We start from the raw sequence: 19,865 nt of genomic DNA, 5'->3' as shown, positions 1-19,865 counted from the left end.
TATCAGGTCAGATTTCCTCACTCAGCTGGAAATGCATCTCGATATACGGAAAAGGAGACTTTATATCAAATACTTAAGACCAGAGGGACTGAGATACCTTAGAACCTAATTAAGGGAACTGGACATGTGATTCAGCTAAAGGGCTATCGCCTATTTCCCTGTGCAGAAATGTCAAGCTGCATAGTGTTTGCTCTAGTCAGCACCCTCAATGTAGAAAGGTAAAACCATCATGAAAATCTGCTTTAAAACCAAACACGTGACTTCACTGAACTCACTGTTTGAGAGTCAAACTGGTTTCACTAATACCACACAAACAGCATTAAGTGGAACTGGACCCCATTTTTTATGAGGGGAAAATCCTCCTTGTGTACAGAAATGGGGTATCATCAATCACAATCATAATATGGTGTTTTCCTAGTGGGCAGAGAGACAAATGAGAAATGCTAACCACTAACTTATGGTTAGAGCTGCACTATAGAGAGAGAGCAGTTCACGTCAACAATAATGAATGTTAGCGGAAATTGCTATTAAACAGATATACAATGCACTTTTCCACTCAAGGAAGGAATGTGAAATGGCTTTTAGAATTACATTCATTTACAGCAGGCTGTACTTTTCCGTTTCAGGTATTCCAATGAAAATACTACGGACATCAACCTGACCTCAAATATGATTTGACGTGGATGAACTCCAAGCTAGAGCTAAGATTTTGCAGTTGGGGCAAAGTTGGTGCAGTCGAGTCAGTGTTCATTTCTCATTAAAATAATCAATATAATGCCTCACCGGAGTGCGTTCATAATGTTGACTGTCCTTGTGCAGGTCAATAACTCTGCCATCCAGTGACCAGATGAAGGTGATGTCCAGAGAGGAGTCGTGTGATGCGGCGCACTGCATCCAGGCGTTCTCACCCACTTTAACGTCAGAACTGGATGGTGCCAAGGTGATCTTTGTGGAGTCTGGGGAAAAACACAAGAGGATGAGGGGATCTGTGATGAAGAGCAAGAGGTCTGTCCAGCGACTGAAACCTCATTAAGGTTATTAGAAGTTTGATTTAGTAGAAGAAAAATGCAGATAAATAGCTTAAATGAAAGAGTGAGTCTCACCAGACAGACATGGTAGATGTTAGATAGTGCAGAGGGTAAAAATTTGGTGTTAATATGATACAGCTCGAATTGTTCAATATGCACAAATGTCCAGAAGAGGGCAATAAAGAGCTGTATATCCAGCACCGCTGGAGATCAACTGTAAAAACTAAATGTTTGACAGATGAGATTGCATGTCCACAGAAAAGACATGCAATCAAAAAAAAACCCTCAATATTATTTGGTATTTAAACTATCTCAACAAATTCATAACTCAAGTCTGATCCTCCTTAGTCATTGAACAGTGTGAGGACTAAGCCCTTGTCTCATCACATCTGAGCTATCCCCTCACGCCGCTGTCCTCTGGGATTGACTGAATATCCACCAGTAGCCTGTATACTGTCACTCTGCTTAGAGGGCCATAATTCAACAACAGCAGAGATTTGGAGGTCAGGACTGTTTGGTCTGCCTGAGAGTGACAGGGAGGATTGCCAGCGAAGGCCAACATCAGTCAAAGCAACACCAACTGTCCTCGAAACATTACAAAAAAGAGGTTTAAAGAGAGTTATTAATTAATTTCATTAGCCGGAACTTGCCTGTAACCAACAGAGAGCCTGTGCTGTTGGCCTTGCCCCGGTCATTCTCTGCGAAGCAGGTGTACCTGCCTTCATCTGCCCGCGTCACGTTGAGGATCTCCAGGCTTCCATCCTCCAAGATGAACACCCTGAGGAGAAACCAGAATTAATTCTTCACACACTGGCGAGAAAGAGCTGTATGATATGAAATATTCAGCACAACGTGAAGGTCAAAAGTCCAGTGTATGTTATTCCATGGATATGTGGATGATAAAAAATGATGAGGGTAGTCTGAATGTTTGCCAGTTCCCTAATGGATTTATGGCTATCCAAGAAAAAGGGTACGTGAAGTTGAAACTACTCAACAAGACGCAACATTAAATTGCGCCACAGCAAGGCAATGATGTTTGATTCATTTTCCACTGCATATTTCATATTCATGCATGACAAATACCATCGTGCCAGCTGCCCCGTCACTACTCCACACCCTTTCTCACGCAGACAGCCACCATAGAGGGTATTAGTGGGGCATATGCTGCGTAGTAATTTGGCCGCTACTCCTCCTCTATGTGAGTCCCACGGTAGTGCGTGCGGGTGAGTAGGGTGTGGGGAAAGGGTTGGGGGTCTTAGAGCTCACAGATCAGGCTTGTTTTGTCAGTGAGGAGCACAAGGCAGGAGTTTGCACATCCTGTCTGTCCACACTGATGAGCTCGAGAATGAGCTTAATGTCAACCACTGACAGACAGCAAAGCAGTGCACAGCAATCACTGACAAACAACAACACTAAAGACTTACACAGAAGATTTAGGAGATCTACAGTGTATTTAGATCACTGTACTGTATGTCTTGCTACTCTTGTGGGGGTTGACTCTGGATCCAGATTCTTTTCCCTGTGCTTATATGACCCAAATGTATCTCTACAGTCATAGGAAAAGGTTGATGAATATTTTCACTAAATACTACCAAGGAAAACTGTGCCATGATAAACCAGCCTCTCTGCATGAAGACATATCCTTGCAATATTTACAGATCAGAGGACAAAAAGAGAGGAGAGGCATCTCATTAAGAGACTGCTCACCTGGTAGAGTTGGAAAGCAGTTCTGTGTCTCTGCTCCAGGAGAAGGTAGGCTTTGGAGCAGCTTTGGGTCGACATTCGATCACCACACGGCCGTTTTTAGCTGCCAGGACTCTCCTCACTGGGTTGTGTTCAAACGTGGGAGCGCAGGCTGAGGAGGGACAGTGTGGATTATTCATCACAAACTTCGTAGAATATGCATTAAGTGCATTCATGCATAAATGTATGACACGTTTTACATTCATAAAAATGTATAGCGTATTGATCTAACATATTGTACATGCTATTTTGAAGTCTATTTTTGGAAAAGGTCTCAATTTGTGGGGTTTTCAGCCATTTTTTCAGCAATGTAAAAATTGTTTTTTCTTAACAAAATCTGACATTGCACTCCTAACAAGATCCAATTAGTCAGCTTGAAATGTGACCTTTAAATCTCTGATGCAGCCATTTGTGCTGCGCTTGTAGCCAAAGTGTGACTCACCAAACACACGCAGCTCTGCGTTGGCATATATGACTCCGTGGTGATTCTCTGCTATGCACTGGTACATCCCTGAATCGTCAAACGTCAGGCTGCTGAACCTCATCTCTTTCCTGTCCAACTGTGAAAAATAAGGAGTGAGTTAAACATAATTCTTTAATTTCACCAGTTTCAATCAGTTTAAATTATATTACAAAGCAAAGATCAAAAGCAAACTGTTGATTGTTGACATCCACAGAGAGAGATGGCAATTAGATCATGTGACTGGTAGAGGATTTCATTAATGCATAATGATGTATCCAGTCACATACATCAAACAGCCTCCCCCACACTGCTGTCACTACTGTACCTGCTTCTCTCTTGGGCATTTTTCAGGCCTGATGACAGTTGTTTCTATGGAGGGTTACACAACCCATGCTGGCACCCGCTCAATAACAACAGGTACTATTTCCTGACATGATGTGTACGCACAGTGCCAGCTTCCTGTCACCGCTGTGCGACTGTAACAACCTTGGGCTGCACACTGAACAGGTTCCAAGAGACCTCACAGAGCTGCCAAGGAGGCTCTGAGCATTTTACAGCTGTAGCTAAATTGCTCAGTTATAGGACAATTAAGATTTATGATTTTGAACATTACCAGCTCTCCATTTTTCAGCCAGCGGATGTGTGGTTTGGGTTTGCCACTGGCAATGCAGGACATAGTGTATTCACTGCTGAGGTCTTTCTCTGCGCTGCTGATGTGCTCCACCCACTCAGGAAAAGCTGCAAATGAGCAAAATCAGAGTTAGTGTTGGAGGAAAATGGAAGAGAACTACAAAGCTGCTGAATAATATATGATACTGGGTGATACTTTAGGCATTACAGTAGGTGTTAGATCTAAAAAAAGGAAAAGCCTGAAAAAATGCACTAGATCCTGATAAGAACAAATGGCTGGTGAAAACACCCCACACAGTGAGCTTATCTGGGAATATAGTACAATACAGCTGACAAACATTCCCTGCAATATGCTTTAAAGGATGGAGGCTGACATGACATACAACATACGTCTTACCTTCCACAGACACGCGTGCAGTGTGGTAGTCCTTTCCTCTCGAGTTCACCGCCTCACACTGATAGGTGCCGCCGTCTTCAAACTGCACATTGTACAGGTGCAGATGAGCCCCCGCCATCCGCACCTCGTGATTGGGTGGCAGCTGTCCGTCTAATTTCTTCCAGCGGATCTCAGGGACGGGGCTGGGAAGGGGAGAGAGAGAAAAATAATACACAAGGCAGGCTTCAACTTGCAATGCATCACTGCACTCAAGTCATCATCATTCTGAAACATGATTTATAAATCATTAGTTCAGTGAACAGGCAGTGAATCTACGGTGGTCTAAGCTACAGTAAACATCACTTTACTATGCATTAAGGGTGAACAAATATTGTGTTTTGAGAGACTGATACATCCCTTTTACTTTAAATGTTTATTTCAGCTGATAGTCAATATGTACTACTGTGTTTACTGAAATGCTGCATCATTTAAATCAAATATTCTATGCCCCAATAATTACAAAGACTAACATTTCATCATCATTATATTACCAACTAACCAAAAAAGTCAAACTTCACTGGCATTCATTGAAACCTTTGAGACCCATTTTATGGTCCTTGAAATGTAGAAGAAGAAAGTCACTGGCTTATACCAGATTGTCATGAAACCTTTTCTGTCCAAACGGTGCACCGTAACAAACAGAGGTAACCAATGATCTCTCACACTTACTTCCCCAAAGCGAAGCATTCCAAGGTGATATTCTGCCCCACCAGAGCAGTGGTGTCTGGGAACTTGACTTTGAGGTCAGCGGGGTATTTCCTGATCGGACCTGAGAGGAACAACAGCAGAACAGAATTATGACTCAGCTGCTCGACCTATTTCTAGCTGCTAAGCCTGAAACAAATTGCTTGCAAGATGATTTCGTGTTCATTATAACCATCTTAGTGTTTATTTCAAGGTTTCAATCCCAGCCTCTTCTGTTATTACCTAAGTGGGTCATAGAAACAAAAGACACCTCTTTGTAAATGCTGTTTTACTCAGATGTCCTACTGAGACACACAAAAATCACTATGTGACGAGACTTTTTTAGGTTAGCAACACAAAGACTATATTTACATGCACACTAATATCCCTGGTTCTGACTATTTTGGGTTATGGTGTTTGCATGGAACATGAAAGAGCAGGTTATTCGTTCCCCAGTACACATGTATACATGATTCTAACAGCACTGCATTTAGGTTTCACATAGCATGGGTTGTCAGGTGTTTGGATTTGTATTGTCCCAGCTCTATTGGCATATTTCCAGTGGGTTTGTCTCCTGCAGCCTGTCATTTATAAGGGAAGCTTTTCTCCATGGTGTGACAGGGTCCAGATTTTGCAGTACACTGTGTGGTGTTTGTGATTTCTTGTCATCTCAGCCAGTCATTTCTGTGTCCTCTGAGTTACCTCAGCAGGTGAAGCTGAAGATAGACGTTCATTTACAACACCAGAGCATTTGGTGGTTTGAATTTTTGATTTTTGTTATTTGATCAGCAGAAATACAGAAAGCAGGAGACAGGAACAACAATAACGTATAATTTACATTTATGTCATCATTTTATTTCAGCCTCATCATCAGTACATTGTTGATCATATGAATGTCTTTTCAACTAATGAGGTGTTGAAGTATCTGTGTTTCAATCAGAGGGGTCCAGGCAGCATCCAGGTTTCTCAAAACCAACATAAGGGCTTGTCCCAGTTTCTGATACCAAGATATGGTGTTAACATACCAAAAACACAACCAGAATACTGCAAAAACCAGATAAGACCTGTGATTCTACTATACATGTTAACACACACTGTAATAATATGGATGATGGACAACTCAAATGATTAGCAGTCATGGCGAAATGCAAAGGTATGCAGAGAGACAAAGAAACTATTAAATACAGGCCACATCATACCCAGAAGGCATCTCATGATACATGTATGCATGAGAGAGTCCAAACAGCTGGTATGCTCTGCTCTGATCCCGACCGCTCTGGTGAAACATAACATTGTGTTTGTGTTCTACGTAACAACAGTACTATTCACTACACATCCGCCACAGCTGAAGCTGGCCAAAGTTACATAATCATGAAAGTCAAAATCAAACAATGGAATAAGGGATGGATTCTGGGAAGGGCCCCCAAGGAAAATGTTAAAATAGTCACCTAGTTTTGTGTTTGTACCTCTTACATATTGTCGCACAAACACGCAGAGCATTAATAAAACTAAGTGCATCGCTTTAGTTTTCTATCTCTGGGGCTGTTCATGTTCCAGTTCATACTTTATAACATGCTGGCTCTGTCTTAAAGCGAGTTCTTGTGCGTCATTCGACTTCTGAGCTGAATTGTTCCTGTAAATCTCATTTAAAGAGTCAACAACAATGGCATGACCTTATCACATTTCAAACAGGCACTGTTGTGATTAAACATGGCGTTTCAGTAGGGATGAAAGACTCATCTCTTTAACACCCATTTTTTCCCAGTTCTATACTCACTCCTCATTTTGTTGGTCAAAGAATATAAGAATTACAACCTGGATTCTATTTCTTAATTAAAAACACTTCTTACAGATCCACAGCTTTTAAAGAGACACATGTATTCAGTCTCTGTGCTGTAATTCAACAGATGTTCTACTGATCTCTGTTGTTTTGAGTTTAAGTAGATTTTATGCATCAAAACACACAAAATCTTTGCATAATGGAGTGAGAATCATTAATTGCAGTGAATTTCAAATGTCGCTACCGTACTGTGATCAATCTGGCACAGGATAATTAAACCAACCTAGAGTTTGACTTGTTTTTTTTATGTGAGTCATTTAACATCAATGGCTGTAAAACTCTAAAACTGGGAAGATGATGAGTAGAAGGAAGTGAGGTACTAACGTTCAGCCAGAGGGACGAGGGGGATGTAGTTGGAGAAAACGCTCTTGGAGATGGACGGGCTGGAAGCAATGCAGGAGTAGTTGCCGCTGTCCGAGGAGTCCACCTTGGAGATATAGAGGTTGCCAGTTATCTGGGAGACAAAACGTCTCTTGTCCAGTGGGATGAAGGTGGGGAATTCGTTAAGGATCCAGCGGAATGACAGCTCGGCTGCACAGAAAGAAGACACGAAAAAACACCACCCGTCAATCAAGACCCTGGACAGGCAGCAAAAGCTTTGGAAAGAGCCAAAGAGCCGAGGGAATAGGGTGTGAAGCTGGCTTACTTTGAATAATCTGAATACATGCAAAATAAAAATAGCACAATTGGTCGATGCTGAGGGGGACTTATTATTCAAGCATCCATTGACCTTTTCGATGAAATCTTATAATTCTTTTAGCTGAGAGGCATAATAAGCATATTGGCTCGTTGAGGTAATTCAGATGCTATGCAGAGAGTTCACAATGCTTTCAGACTGTTGTGTTCGACTGATTTGCATTTGCATGAATATGAAAAATACACAAAATGAAAAAGTAGGGGAAAAAATAAAATGAGGCCACATACAGACCAGTGAAAGAGGGGAAAACAAACAACAAGCCTTTTAATGGCATATTAGCCTGAACTAAATATGAGACTGATGAAAACATTTTGTGTTCTTTCTCTTTTGCATCAATGAGGAAGCAGAAGTAAAACCAGCATGGGGATGAGTGCAAACTGAGAAAAAAACCCTTAAAAACGGATAATGAGACAGTTGCAGAGTCGGTCATCATCATTATTTTTATGCCTTAGAGGACATTAAGAAGGGCAATTCAATCCTGAGCCAACAGGGGACAAAAGATCTTTGGCTCATTTCATATAGTCAGGTCATCAGTTGGGAGATGGCAATGATGGATAGAAAAAAGCTCACAGTACTGCATGTCAAAGGACTACTATCGTAGTCACATATATTTATATACACGTGTGTGTGTGAAATGTACAGTCTTCAGTCAGTCTGATTGACTGCAGCATGAAGGAGGAAACTCACACAATCAAGGAGAACATTAAAAAACAGAAACAGAAAGGACCAGAAAATCGTGACAGGGAACAGTGCTAGCTACTGTCCATTGTTCATCCACCCACTTATCCATCAGATGCTAATGCTACATGATGACGGAGGGTGAGCGTGATCTTGCAGGCACACTTCAGCAGAAGCGCTCTCAGCTATCACATGCTGTACCTGGATAGTGTGGCGGGGGAGCGCAGAGCAGCACGGCCCCCTGTCCCTCTTTGACGTACACCGACTCCCTCTCCTCCGATGAGAAAAGATCGAGGTCTGAGAGAGGCAGAGACAAACATCAGTTTGTAAGACTGTTTCAGATTCAAGAGCTACTCAGAATCCACTGTAATACAAGCATGTCTGAGAATCTCCTGCAGCTAATTTCCATAAAATCTACACTAAAGGTTTCAGGATTGTGTAAAGTTCAACTACTGTAGCTTTTAATAAAAAAGTGCATTAGCCATGGTCCCATCACGAAGTTAGATCATTCACAAATTGCACTTTCCACACCACTTATGATTTGTCCCAGCTGCAAATTCAGCGTGCTTAATACGCATGACGGTACAGCTCCTGTTAATTCTGCATGGTGATTCATCGCAGCCTAAATGCGGGGCTCATCTAGGTCACTTACATCCAAACTGGACTGAGGCCTCTCGGCTGATGACCGTGCCGTACATGTTGGTGGCCAAACAGGAGTACTTTCCTACATGTTGGGTTTTAATGGGGTTGCTGATGACCAAGTTGCCTCCTGCTAAACTATAGTGGCTGCCTTCTGCATTCAGGTCAATTTCCATGTTGTCCATCATCCACCTGCACAAGGAAAACAGTTCAGTTCAGTTGGCAAATGGTTTGTTTACATGGAGCACTACAAGGAGAATTCTTTCAGGTAAGCTGTTTCATGCAGTGACATGCATGGTTTTAATGGCAGGTGGTATTGTCCTCTATGGCAAACACCTGACGCTTGGCCCCTCAAGACAAAATCTGACCAGAGTCTGCAGTTGCAATAAACATGTGGTTTCACTGTAAGAATTTACCAAGATTCAAAAACTGAAAACTGTTCTACATAAAAGCAATCACAAATTTCACGTTTTGAAAGGCACAGTGAACTGTACTGCGGATGAACCATCCTAAAAACTTAATGCCAAATCTACTTCTTTTCCCTCCATATAATTCTGGGGTCTCTGACAGTGAGACAGATTTGGGGGATGCCAAGCAATCTCATTTACATACATTTGCATCTAAATTGAAATGAATCACGCAAAACGCTTTAAATTTTGAGCTGCAAAATGAGGTCGAGATATGATGGCAGCACTGATGCGCTGCTGCTGCTGCTGCAGGAGCAACATTTTGAATGTTGGGTTTCTCTGGCCTGTCATATTTTGGCATTTAAATTATTGTTAGAATGAGGAAAAAACAAACATCTGCTGTGAACAAAAGTTGTGCAGGTTGTTTGACAAAAAAAATTATGCGGGAATGTCTTGAGAATATATCACACAATAATGCACTGCTGGATGGTGCACACACACACACTGTAAACCTTGGACGTGCATCAAGGTTAAAACAAGCATCCTTGCGACCTTGCCACTTACAGGCAGATCCTAAACCAGTCTAAATACAGCCTGAGAGATGGTGAACGATGGGAGCCACACAGAAAACACAGCGGGTAGTAATGAGACCGGGTTTATGGGGAACATATGTTACTTGTATGTGGCAGGTGGACTGGCCCGAGCCCGGCAGCTCATGGTGATTTTTGCCTCGGGCGACTCCTCGGGGTAGATGGTCTCCACCGGCTGCTCCTCAAATACTGGCCCATAACCTGTGGCTTCGTCTGCCGACAACAAACAAACGAGACCAGAGTAAATAAAGGCAAGCTGGGTCAGATTTACAAACAGGATATATCAAGGTGTTAGAGCTCAGCATCTGTCTGGCAGTTCTGGGGCAGTTCCATCAAAAACGAGACAGCAGGGTTCAGATGTAGCACAAAAAAGAAAAGAAAACATATTGACTAGACTCTGAGATCGCCCCTGTGAAGACCTGCCTTTTAATTTCAGCCTGGTTTGTGGTTTTCACAGATTCACATACCTCTCTCTCCTCTGATGTCAGAGAAATCCTGGTTGTAGCTTTAACTAATCTCACCCTTGAATTCACACAAACTCTCTTTTAGGCATGATGCAGGGTAATAAGCCCCCAGCTTTATTCCAAATCACAACATCACACTAATTATGACAGAGACAGGCTCACTCAGGTGCCAAGCCACAGTGACACATTCATCTGTTGCCAGTGAATATGATATTATTATAAGCTAATACAAATCCTGGAGATGGAAATGCTAACTTGACTTAGCATAATCCAAACCCCTTTCATACTGCATGTGTCATCGTCGGTGCTGTGAAGCTGTTGCACTGTCAAATCCAGGGAGAAGAGTCCCCTTGATGAAAATGCCTTTCTTGGTTCAATCTGCGTTTTACACCGTCAACACACACATACAATTAGCCCCGATTACTCATTAAAACTGACAGACATCACGAGCAGTGGCATGAATAAGACATAAACACAATGCCGGGCTATGAATAAGCAATGAGGCGAAATGTTCTCAAACGCTGATTATTCTCTCAGATCAAGAGTGTGTGTAGGTGACTGCAGGAATACAAATGTGAAGGGTGTGCGAATGGGTGTGCGCATGTGTGTTATTCCCCCGCGTCTCTGAGTTCTAAGAGAGCACAGCTGACACCTCAATGGGGAGAAGCCCGCTCTTTCAGACAGTAATATCCTGCTTCTGCTCAATGCTTCTAACCAGGCCTGCATCGGCGCTTAGGACTCGCTCACTCCGAAAATGTCATATTGACTGACAGTGAGCAACCTTTAGAAGTCTGAACAAAAGATGCTTATTTTCATAATGTTGTGCAATCTGAAACTGCACTTTCCCTAAGATTTTCAATACTATATACTACCACAAGAACAGGAAGGTATGTTTGTGCAGGATATTAAGAAAACAACGTAAGAATCAAAGACATTCAGGCAGTCCAACGTGTGTGAGCGCCTGACATCACTGTAATCAGCGAACTGCATGCATATTTATCTGTCTGTGCTATAAGGACGCAAAAGGAATTAAAAATCTTATAATCCTAACAAGCATGAAGACAGACTTGTAACCACACCAGCAAGTTAGCTGCACCCTCCTCACGCCAGGACGGCCAACCAGGAGGCAGCGATTAAGATGTCAGGAGACAGGAACCACTCCCGCTCACACACTCCAGAAGCCAACCGTGAGCGAGTGCTTGACACTGATGCAAATCCCAAGGAATCTGAATTACTGCTGGCTGGGAGAGAATAAAACATACTATAAATGGGACATTGTGTGGCCGATGGAAGGGAAATTAAGTGGAAAGGTATGTTCTGGGAACAAGGGGGAAAGAAAAAAGTAAAGGAAAAAAAACAAGGAACTGAAAGAAAGACTCACATGTATTGAGTATAGTAAAGGAACTACAGTGACCCTATTCTAGTATTGCACTTAGATTGCTCTGCATGACTGTCAGATAAATGCTTTGCATGTAAATATGAAATATAAATGTGGGATGGGCTGGAGGAGGGGAGTCACTGAGGCTGTGGTGCAATGCTGAAATAGCAGTTGGAGAGTAACTCGGAGAGATGAGCACTGGTACCGTTCCTGTCCTTCCCCTGTAATGTGGGATGTGACAGATGGTGAAGGGGAGTGTTAAAGCAGGCCACATAAGGCCTGCTGCCTGGAGACACACACACACAGGCCTCTTCCATTCTCCCTGCCTCGTTTCACTTTCTCTGTCCTCTCTCCATCTCTTTAAGCTATATTCTACTGTCAGGCTCTGCTTCTCTTTCTTTACATTTCATGGATTTCCTTTTACGACTACTTTAATTCTAAAGGTCTCTTAACTCCCTGGTTTTCCCTGTCAGCTGCATGGCTCAGGGATGGCAATGCCAGTCAGTCAGCCCAACACTAGTCAAGACTGAACGGCTATGAAAACTTTGTCTAGACATTCATGGTCCACCAGATGATGGATCCTACTGACTTAAGTGATCCTCTAGTACCACCATGAGGTTGATGTTTTTGGTCATTTTGATGGACGTCATTAAAATTTGATACAGATATCCACAACGCCCAAGAGATGAACCCAAATGCTTTTGGTGATCCCTTAGCTTAATCTAGCCTGTTGTGTTTTGACCAAAACACTCCAAAGACACATCATCTCTCTTCGAATCTGTTTTATCCTCTCTCTACGATATGTATCTACTGTACGTGTCTCTAAGGTTCTCTTTTTAAAACATACAAACAGTTTAAAGTCAGTCTCAGAAAAGGCTGTATCTGTACTAAAAGAGGAAGACACACACACACACACACTAGTCAGAGGCTATGTGTCTCCAGGGTCTGCTAGAAGTGATCCTCCTCTGGACAGACTTCATTACCAAACACAGACTCCTATTAAACTGAAGAGCAGGTAACTTTAGACTCTCATCTGAAATGCCATACAGCCTGTTATTTTAGGAGCTGGCTTTCTTCCCTAGCATCAGTTTCTTTTTAATGAGGCATCAATTATTCATTGAGGTTTGAAATAAAATTTTGGGTGCATGACAATGGATTGTTAACTTGAAACAGTACGTATGAACACAACAGCAGCTGTCCTATTTGTGAAATTGTTATTTAATCTCCTGTCAAGATTTCCAGCTGTTTCACGGGTTGCCGTTTCCATTTCACAAACTAAGTCTTTTGTATGTTTTTGTTTCTCATAAGTCACATAATTACCCCAAATCCCTGAGGAACGTAAATCCTCTGATGACTTTGACTTTACTCACAGCTGTGCGTTTTGGCTACATCTGCTGCACAGTTTGTTTGCATGACCAAGAGAGTGTCCAAGTGGGACAGATAACATATTGTTTCCTGGAAGCACCAAAAGCACGATGTAGCAATAATTACCCACAAGCCCTTGAGCCACATAATGAGGCATGGTGGCAGACCTAATTATCCCTGGGGTAGAATTCTACTTTTAAAATTTCATAGGTTAAATAAATAATTGTTCTGCTTCACCGCAAGTCCTACTAATGTGCAGGAGTGTGGACATAAGAGTGGCAGTGTTGCTCAGTGTGGTGCCAGCTGTGGTTTCACTGCACTGAAAGGATGAGCGTGTCCAAAGAAACTTCTCAGACAAACTCTGCAGCATCATTCATTTCACAGCATGTCGGTAATATTGTCAATACAGCTGCAGCTAACAATTATTCTCATTATAGATTTATCTAATGACTATTTTCTTGATTCATTGTTTTACCAATAAAATGTCAGAAGGTTGTGAAAAATGCTTGTACGATTTTTTCAACGGCCAAGGTGACATTTTCATTTGTGTTGTTTCGTCTCACTAATGGTCCTAAATGTAACGATGTTCACTTCATAACATGTACAAAAAAAGCATCTCACGTTTGAAAAGCTGCAACCAGGAAATGATTGATGATGATTAATTTTCTGCCAATCTACTAATCTTTTTCACTACTTTTCACAGAACTATCTAAACCTTTGAATACACTGCGGGGCAGGCACACAAACCAACACGCCCACCTGCTCAAAAGCTCAATAATGTCAAGCCTAAGGTTTGAGAAGAAAGTGGTGAATTCAGCCATATATTGGAGTGTCTGAAACGTACTGAGCAAATGGCTGGACAGCAGAGAAGTGATATGAGTCTCCTTTGACATTTTGATACATTTTAATGCCATCTTTCAACCCTCCAGGGGGTTATTTGGTACTAAAGAAAACAGCAGAATGATGGGCATTAACATTGCTATGGGCTGAATGATAAGCACTGTGCCTCAACTGGAAGGCCACCTACACAATGTTATGCCCTTTGAGGAGTGTGAGATCAACTCTGCCTCCTCCTAGGGCTACTTCTTCATCTTTGTCCAAGTCTGACAAATAATTCACAATTCTAAAGCCTAAGCAGCATTTCTCACATTTTGTGGTGCTGAGTGAACAGAAACACTGTAGTCTATAGTGTATCAGATCTCAAAAACATTTAGTGGAGGCCTTGCTGCATTATGCTGTGTTATTTGTGCAGACAAGTGGAGATAATGTCAACATGTCCAGGAGGTGACACTCCAGGTGGGCACACAGGCTGTAAAAGTCACCTACCGTCAATTCTTCACGGAGAAGAAAAGAAAATGAAAGGGTGAAAAAAAACAACAAAAGAGAGACCACCAGCAAAAATGAACCCTCTCCTCACAGGATCCATCAACAATTCAACCTGCATGCAGCATCACAACTTGTTCCCAAGCAACGAAGCAGCAAGCCTTCCTTTTTCCAATTTACCCCTTGCTGACAGTCTGCCTCCACTTTATTTTTCTCCCAGAGAACAACACACATGGTACAAATCGTATGCTGATAAAGCAGTAAACACTGACAGCACAGTGTCTGACGAACAGGAAGGAACTCTGACTGATCAAAACTCCCAATTTATTATTTATGAATACAGATCTACAGTGTTTTTGGAAATGGAGAAAATGCCACACTGTTCTGATTTTTTACATTTAAAGGCTGCACCTTTGAAAATCACACTTGCTCTTGGAGGTTTTCATATTCCTTTTGCCAACATACACAACTTAAAGAAATTACGACATTTTGGGGAATCTGTTTCTGTACTGTCTTGCAGAGTGCTGGATGAAAAGATTGGCCTATTTCTGGACTCTTCCATGGCCGGGCGCAGAGACTTCCTGGACTCTCCACTAGTTGCCTGGCAACCTCATAGACTGCACCCCACCAAGAAATAGTCTGGCACCGTGGTTTATACACTTTGGTTTTTGTACAGATTAAACAAACGAGATACAGCTTGTTAATTAGTGCGCCTTAGTTGCTTGTTTTGCTGATTTTGTTATCTTTGGACTGAGCCAGACTTGTTATGTCCCCGTCTCCAGGCTTTATGCTACGCTAAGCTCAGATAGCTTCATATTAAGCATGACATGAAAAGCAGCAGACAGGAAAGTAGTGATCTATCTTGTCATCTAACTCTTGGCAAAAAAACAAATACACGTAGTTGTGTAGTAGGCCTTTCAATTGTGTCTCATAGGTTTGTCTCATAAAATATAAGGATAGTCTGCAATTATGGATTAGTTACATAAAAAAACAAAAAATATATAAATACATAACATAATTATTTTTAAAATCACAAACAACTAATTCATATATGGGTGTCTGAATGAATCACACCATCTTATGTTCTAATTTTTCTTTTTTTCTCTCATCCGTCATACCAAGACCTCCACACAATGAGGCAGGGCAGCTCTAATACAGTTTCTAGCTCTAATGACCATCCTAAATCCATCTGCACAGTAATGTACAGTGCAATGTCTTGGACTTTAACCATCTCCATTTAGATTAATCTACATCTGCAAGCAGGAGAAATCCAGAAATAGCAACCATCGAAAGAAGCATGACCTCCCGATAGATTTGTTCTGTGCTATTGTGGACCATGGGAAAGGGAGCCGTCTGTCACTACATGCCCCTTAACAAATCCTGACAGGCAGATATTATATATATACCACCTCAGGGGCTGTAGTGGGCATAAGATGGGCAGAGCCACAGCTGAAGCTCATTTGGATCTGACATACATCTTTTCTTTTGTTTTTCTTGTATTTCAGAAAAATGAATAAAACAACTGTAGAAGCTTGAATAGTGTGTGTTCAAATGAAGCAGAATATTTTTCACAACAGCTTTTCTGCATTGTTCATTTGTTGAAACTGCTACGAGAGAGGGGACAGCAGAGGCCTAAAGGTTTATCATGTGGTCTGGTTCGCTTTATATAACATCAGGAGCTGATTAAGAATCAGAGCAAAACTCAGAACAAAACAGGAAATTGTGCAACATGAAAGCAGCCCCTTTTCTATAACAAGAAAGTCACAGGTCACAAATCACTGGTCCTTCTCTGCCAAAACAGATCTGCCTTCACTATAAATCACAGCCTGCTTCCTCCTCTGAGCTGAACTGAAACAAGAGCTATTTTTCATATTTCAGACATTTACTTGTATCCCATGAATTCCTGAGATGCACTTTGACAGAACACAGATGAATAAAAAGCTGTGTAAACTCTGTGTCCTTGGTTATTAAACATTCTCTGTAGCTTCCTGGTCAGCATTGAGCTCGAGACCTTATATCCGCTGATGGAACATATTATGAATATTTTGTACGGAAATATACTACAGCTCAATCATGTCCCACGCAAGAAAACTTTGGACAGACATGAATGAAGATTTTTGGTGGAAACTAAAAAACTGCATTTCCATTCTACTCTCGCACATGAAATGCAGAAAGTGGAGGAGTCTCTTGTCTAAGTCGATGGTGCTGGAAAGCTTGTTGTACTAACATTTAGCAGAGAAATGTCAATGTGTAATAAGTGTGTGTGTGCGTGTGCACTACTCATGCTGTTCAACAGTCACATGTAGGGATCCAACTTCCTTTTGGGGACAAAATGCAAGTCTCCATCACATAAATCATTTACTTTAGGGTGGAGTCTTAACATAAAAAGTAAGGGTTAGGGTTAGGTAGGTAGTGGTTATCATTAGGGTACATCTCAAAGAAATGAAAGCAAGTCTATTTACATGCACGACTGTCCATGTATGTGTGTATTTGTGCTCTTCGTGCAACACCTGCCAAAACCAAGAAGCACTTATTTTTAGCATTATTTGGTTGCAGATGGCGATGCAAAATCATGGAACTTGATAATAAAAACGGAATTAACTGTGAAATACGGAAAACTGCAGAAATTACCAAAATGTGGATGCAATTTATACAAAAAACACTTTTTCATCAAAGTAACTAAAAATCTATTCATCCACCACATGATTAGAAACTCTTTCTGCTGACTAAATGTGCTTAAATTCTAAATTAAAGCAAGAAATACAAACCTGGGAAAAGTGTAAACAAATTTTACAGGGAAAGGTTTCACAAGATATTTTATGGCACTGGAACAAGCAACCATGATTATTTGGTATTATAATCAGTCTTACCTTCATAAAAGTCGGGTACCTCCCCATGCATTGATGTATCTGTAACAGTTATGAAAGGAAATGAAGTCAACATATTGAACCATGATGCTGCAAAAATAACAAATAAGACATTCATTGATAATAACATCCTGTGCTCCTTAACTGCAGGTGCATTTCAATCACTTCTCACAGGACACAGAAAAATGGATCAAAACAAGTGTCTTTTTCAGTGAAGAGCTTTGACTGAATCCCTTTTCTGCTGCTGAGAATGTGATGGCTGGAAACCCTGCTTTGGAGTGAAGAAATATCTGTGGCTGAGGGCCATTTCTGTAGAATCCATTACAGCCTGTCCTTCACAATAACAAAAGGAAACTTCTGTAGTTGGCCTAGGCGGATGTGGGTTTAATTACTCTGTGATGTTGTATTCAAAGGGTCACCGATGCACATTTAAAGAAGGGAGAAACCAGCCTGATGATTAAACAATAATCCAAACTGTTAAACTCTGTTGTATGCTTATGTTATCATACAAGCCGTACTAAGGGCCAGCTGAACCACAGAAAACAAACACACACTCCATACTTTTGTTCTAGGATAGTGTGTGCTTGAGTTTTGTTCTGCTGTCACAGCATTAATGTCAAATTAACCATCAAACTTTATTCTTGTTGGGGCTAAACAAAAATGTCAAGCCGATGTTCTCTCCCCACAATAATGACCTGAGTCTGTTGGCTGGCTGCTGTCTGTTTAGATAGAGAAGCCATACAGTTCAACCCTGTGTGGATGAACTCTATAAACCGAGTGTGTGTGGACGGTGCAACCATGTATGTGGTGTTGTTGTGTGTTTATGTGCCTATCCTAGCTGTTTAGATGTACTGTATGTGAGTGCATTTTCAACAGGATATTCTAAGCTTTAGCTGCAGTGCTGCTAGAACCTTTGGTGAACTCAGCTATAATAACACAAGTGCCTTACCATGTAGCAAAAAAGAGAAAAGGAAAGATAAATCTCCAAGATCTAAGAGTCTGTTTGAAAGAGATGCGGTGTGAAGTTGGGAGAATTCCCAATCCAAGCTCCCCCTCTTTTCAGTTCATGTGAAATCAAATCTGAAACAAGTGAGAATAGCCTAAGGTACAAGAACACAGAGGAGGTTGTGTCTTTTTTACACAGGTCATTTTCAGACCCCCTGTTCTCTGACCACATTGCTTAGTTTCCAACACAGCTGATCACAAAAAGACAAATGGAAACCTGCAAACTCCAGGCTCAAGGCACACAACTGCCCAGCCTGGCCTATCAGATACACAGTACATTAGCTTTGTATCTTATTTTACGATGTGTGCTTTTTTACAGTTGACCTTTGAAATGTGTATCTTATCTTAAATGTATCTAGATCTGATTTAATTAAATTGCATTTACACCTACCATTGCAGTGCTTTAATGCTTGTTAACACCTTGTCTCCCATTCATACTGACAATCCAGTTTTGACAAGTGCTTCTAGCCTCCAAGCTACCTGCCACCTGTGTGCTTTTCAGGCTTTGTAGAAGCAGCCACACATCATGTGCTTGCTGTATGAGAATATGAGACACAATGCACTGGCAGTTTTTTAGCAGTTGCAGCAGTTAGTGCTTGTTGCTAAATTTATGTTTGACAGCTGGATTTTTGGATGGTGATACTAAAAAGATGAAGGACACACTGTACAAGTATAAAGAGTCGGGCTAAATGAGCCGAGTCCTTTTGATTTGAGAGTGTGGCTCACCAGCAAGTTGTAAAAGAAAATTCTCAGAGAGCAAGCTGCCACGAGCCACTGAGCTAATTACAACATTTCATGTAGTGTCACTGATACCTAATAGGTCCAAGTGTTGCGTGTTACATGTTTTTATTTCAGCTGTAGCTCTAATTTGAGAAACTGATTGACTCTTGAGGTCATGCAAACATTCAAAAGCTATATATAAAGCAGCATGATAGTCACATGAAAAAAGGATGAACATAAACTCTGATTTTTGGAGATGCTGTCATCCAACAGCAGTGACACAGTATCTCAAAATATCTTTTAACATATTCTGTCAATTAATTTATCTGTTCTCTTTCAGCTGAACGTTCTACTGACCTGCAGGGGAGAGCGAGAGGACCAGGAGATGGAGGAGCAGCGTGAGGTGCAGCATGATGTTGAAGTGAGGACCACCTGGTGGGGTTACAGCTAGAAGCTCAGCTGATGGAACATTAGCAGGACTGCCTGGCTTTCCTTGAAGAGATATAAAATAGAAAGCAAAAGAGGCTGTCAAAACATAGAGAATTCTTCAGAGAAAGAAATCTGTGTGCTGGCAGGGACTGTGAATTTACAAAAAATATGATAAAACCTCTGCTGCCCTTCAGCCTGAGTGTATTTACCACAATATGGCAAAAATATAGAACAGTTGTGCAAAAAGAGGCTCTTAACCTGCTGAACAATCAACTGTGTGGCCTCTTTGGACCCAAACCTCATTTTCAGTCACAATAAAAAGCAGCATGTAAATGCTAAATGAAAAGGATTTGCTTGTTGGACATTGCCATGTACTACATCTTTTCTAAATTATACATTACATAAAATCAAAATCAAAAGACAGGAATCAGCAGGAATAAGACTGAAATACATTCCCAATTGCAAAACCATAGACCAGC

At 41.4% G+C, this 19,865-nt stretch overlaps 1 protein-coding gene across 1 annotated transcript in view; it reads right to left on the bottom strand.

Moving 5' to 3' along the window:
* The window catches only part of LOC121607434 (contactin-1a-like), a 62,796-nt gene that overhangs the window by 11,497 nt on the left and 31,434 nt on the right, over positions 1 to 19,865 (bottom strand). The window contains exons 2-14 of the mRNA XM_041938223.1: positions 19,315 to 19,449; positions 17,236 to 17,274; positions 9,922 to 10,048; positions 8,852 to 9,030; positions 8,401 to 8,496; positions 7,149 to 7,355; positions 4,970 to 5,069; positions 4,262 to 4,443; positions 3,848 to 3,972; positions 3,214 to 3,331; positions 2,736 to 2,883; positions 1,679 to 1,806; positions 784 to 956 (exon numbers count right to left, since the gene is read on the bottom strand). Coding sequence (XP_041794157.1) covers positions 784 to 956; positions 1,679 to 1,806; positions 2,736 to 2,883; positions 3,214 to 3,331; positions 3,848 to 3,972; positions 4,262 to 4,443; positions 4,970 to 5,069; positions 7,149 to 7,355; positions 8,401 to 8,496; positions 8,852 to 9,030; positions 9,922 to 10,048; positions 17,236 to 17,274; positions 19,315 to 19,369 — 1,677 coding nt within the window. The 5' untranslated portion in view covers positions 19,370 to 19,449. The remainder of the gene's footprint in view (positions 1 to 783; positions 957 to 1,678; positions 1,807 to 2,735; positions 2,884 to 3,213; positions 3,332 to 3,847; positions 3,973 to 4,261; positions 4,444 to 4,969; positions 5,070 to 7,148; positions 7,356 to 8,400; positions 8,497 to 8,851; positions 9,031 to 9,921; positions 10,049 to 17,235; positions 17,275 to 19,314; positions 19,450 to 19,865) is intronic.

Source organism: Chelmon rostratus, chromosome 6 (assembly GCF_017976325.1).
Source record: "Chelmon rostratus isolate fCheRos1 chromosome 6, fCheRos1.pri, whole genome shotgun sequence".
Lineage (NCBI taxonomy): Eukaryota > Metazoa > Chordata > Actinopteri > Chaetodontiformes > Chaetodontidae > Chelmon > Chelmon rostratus.
The sequence above is the reverse complement of the archived record's forward strand: the minus strand, read 5'-3'. Positions and strand labels throughout refer to the sequence as shown.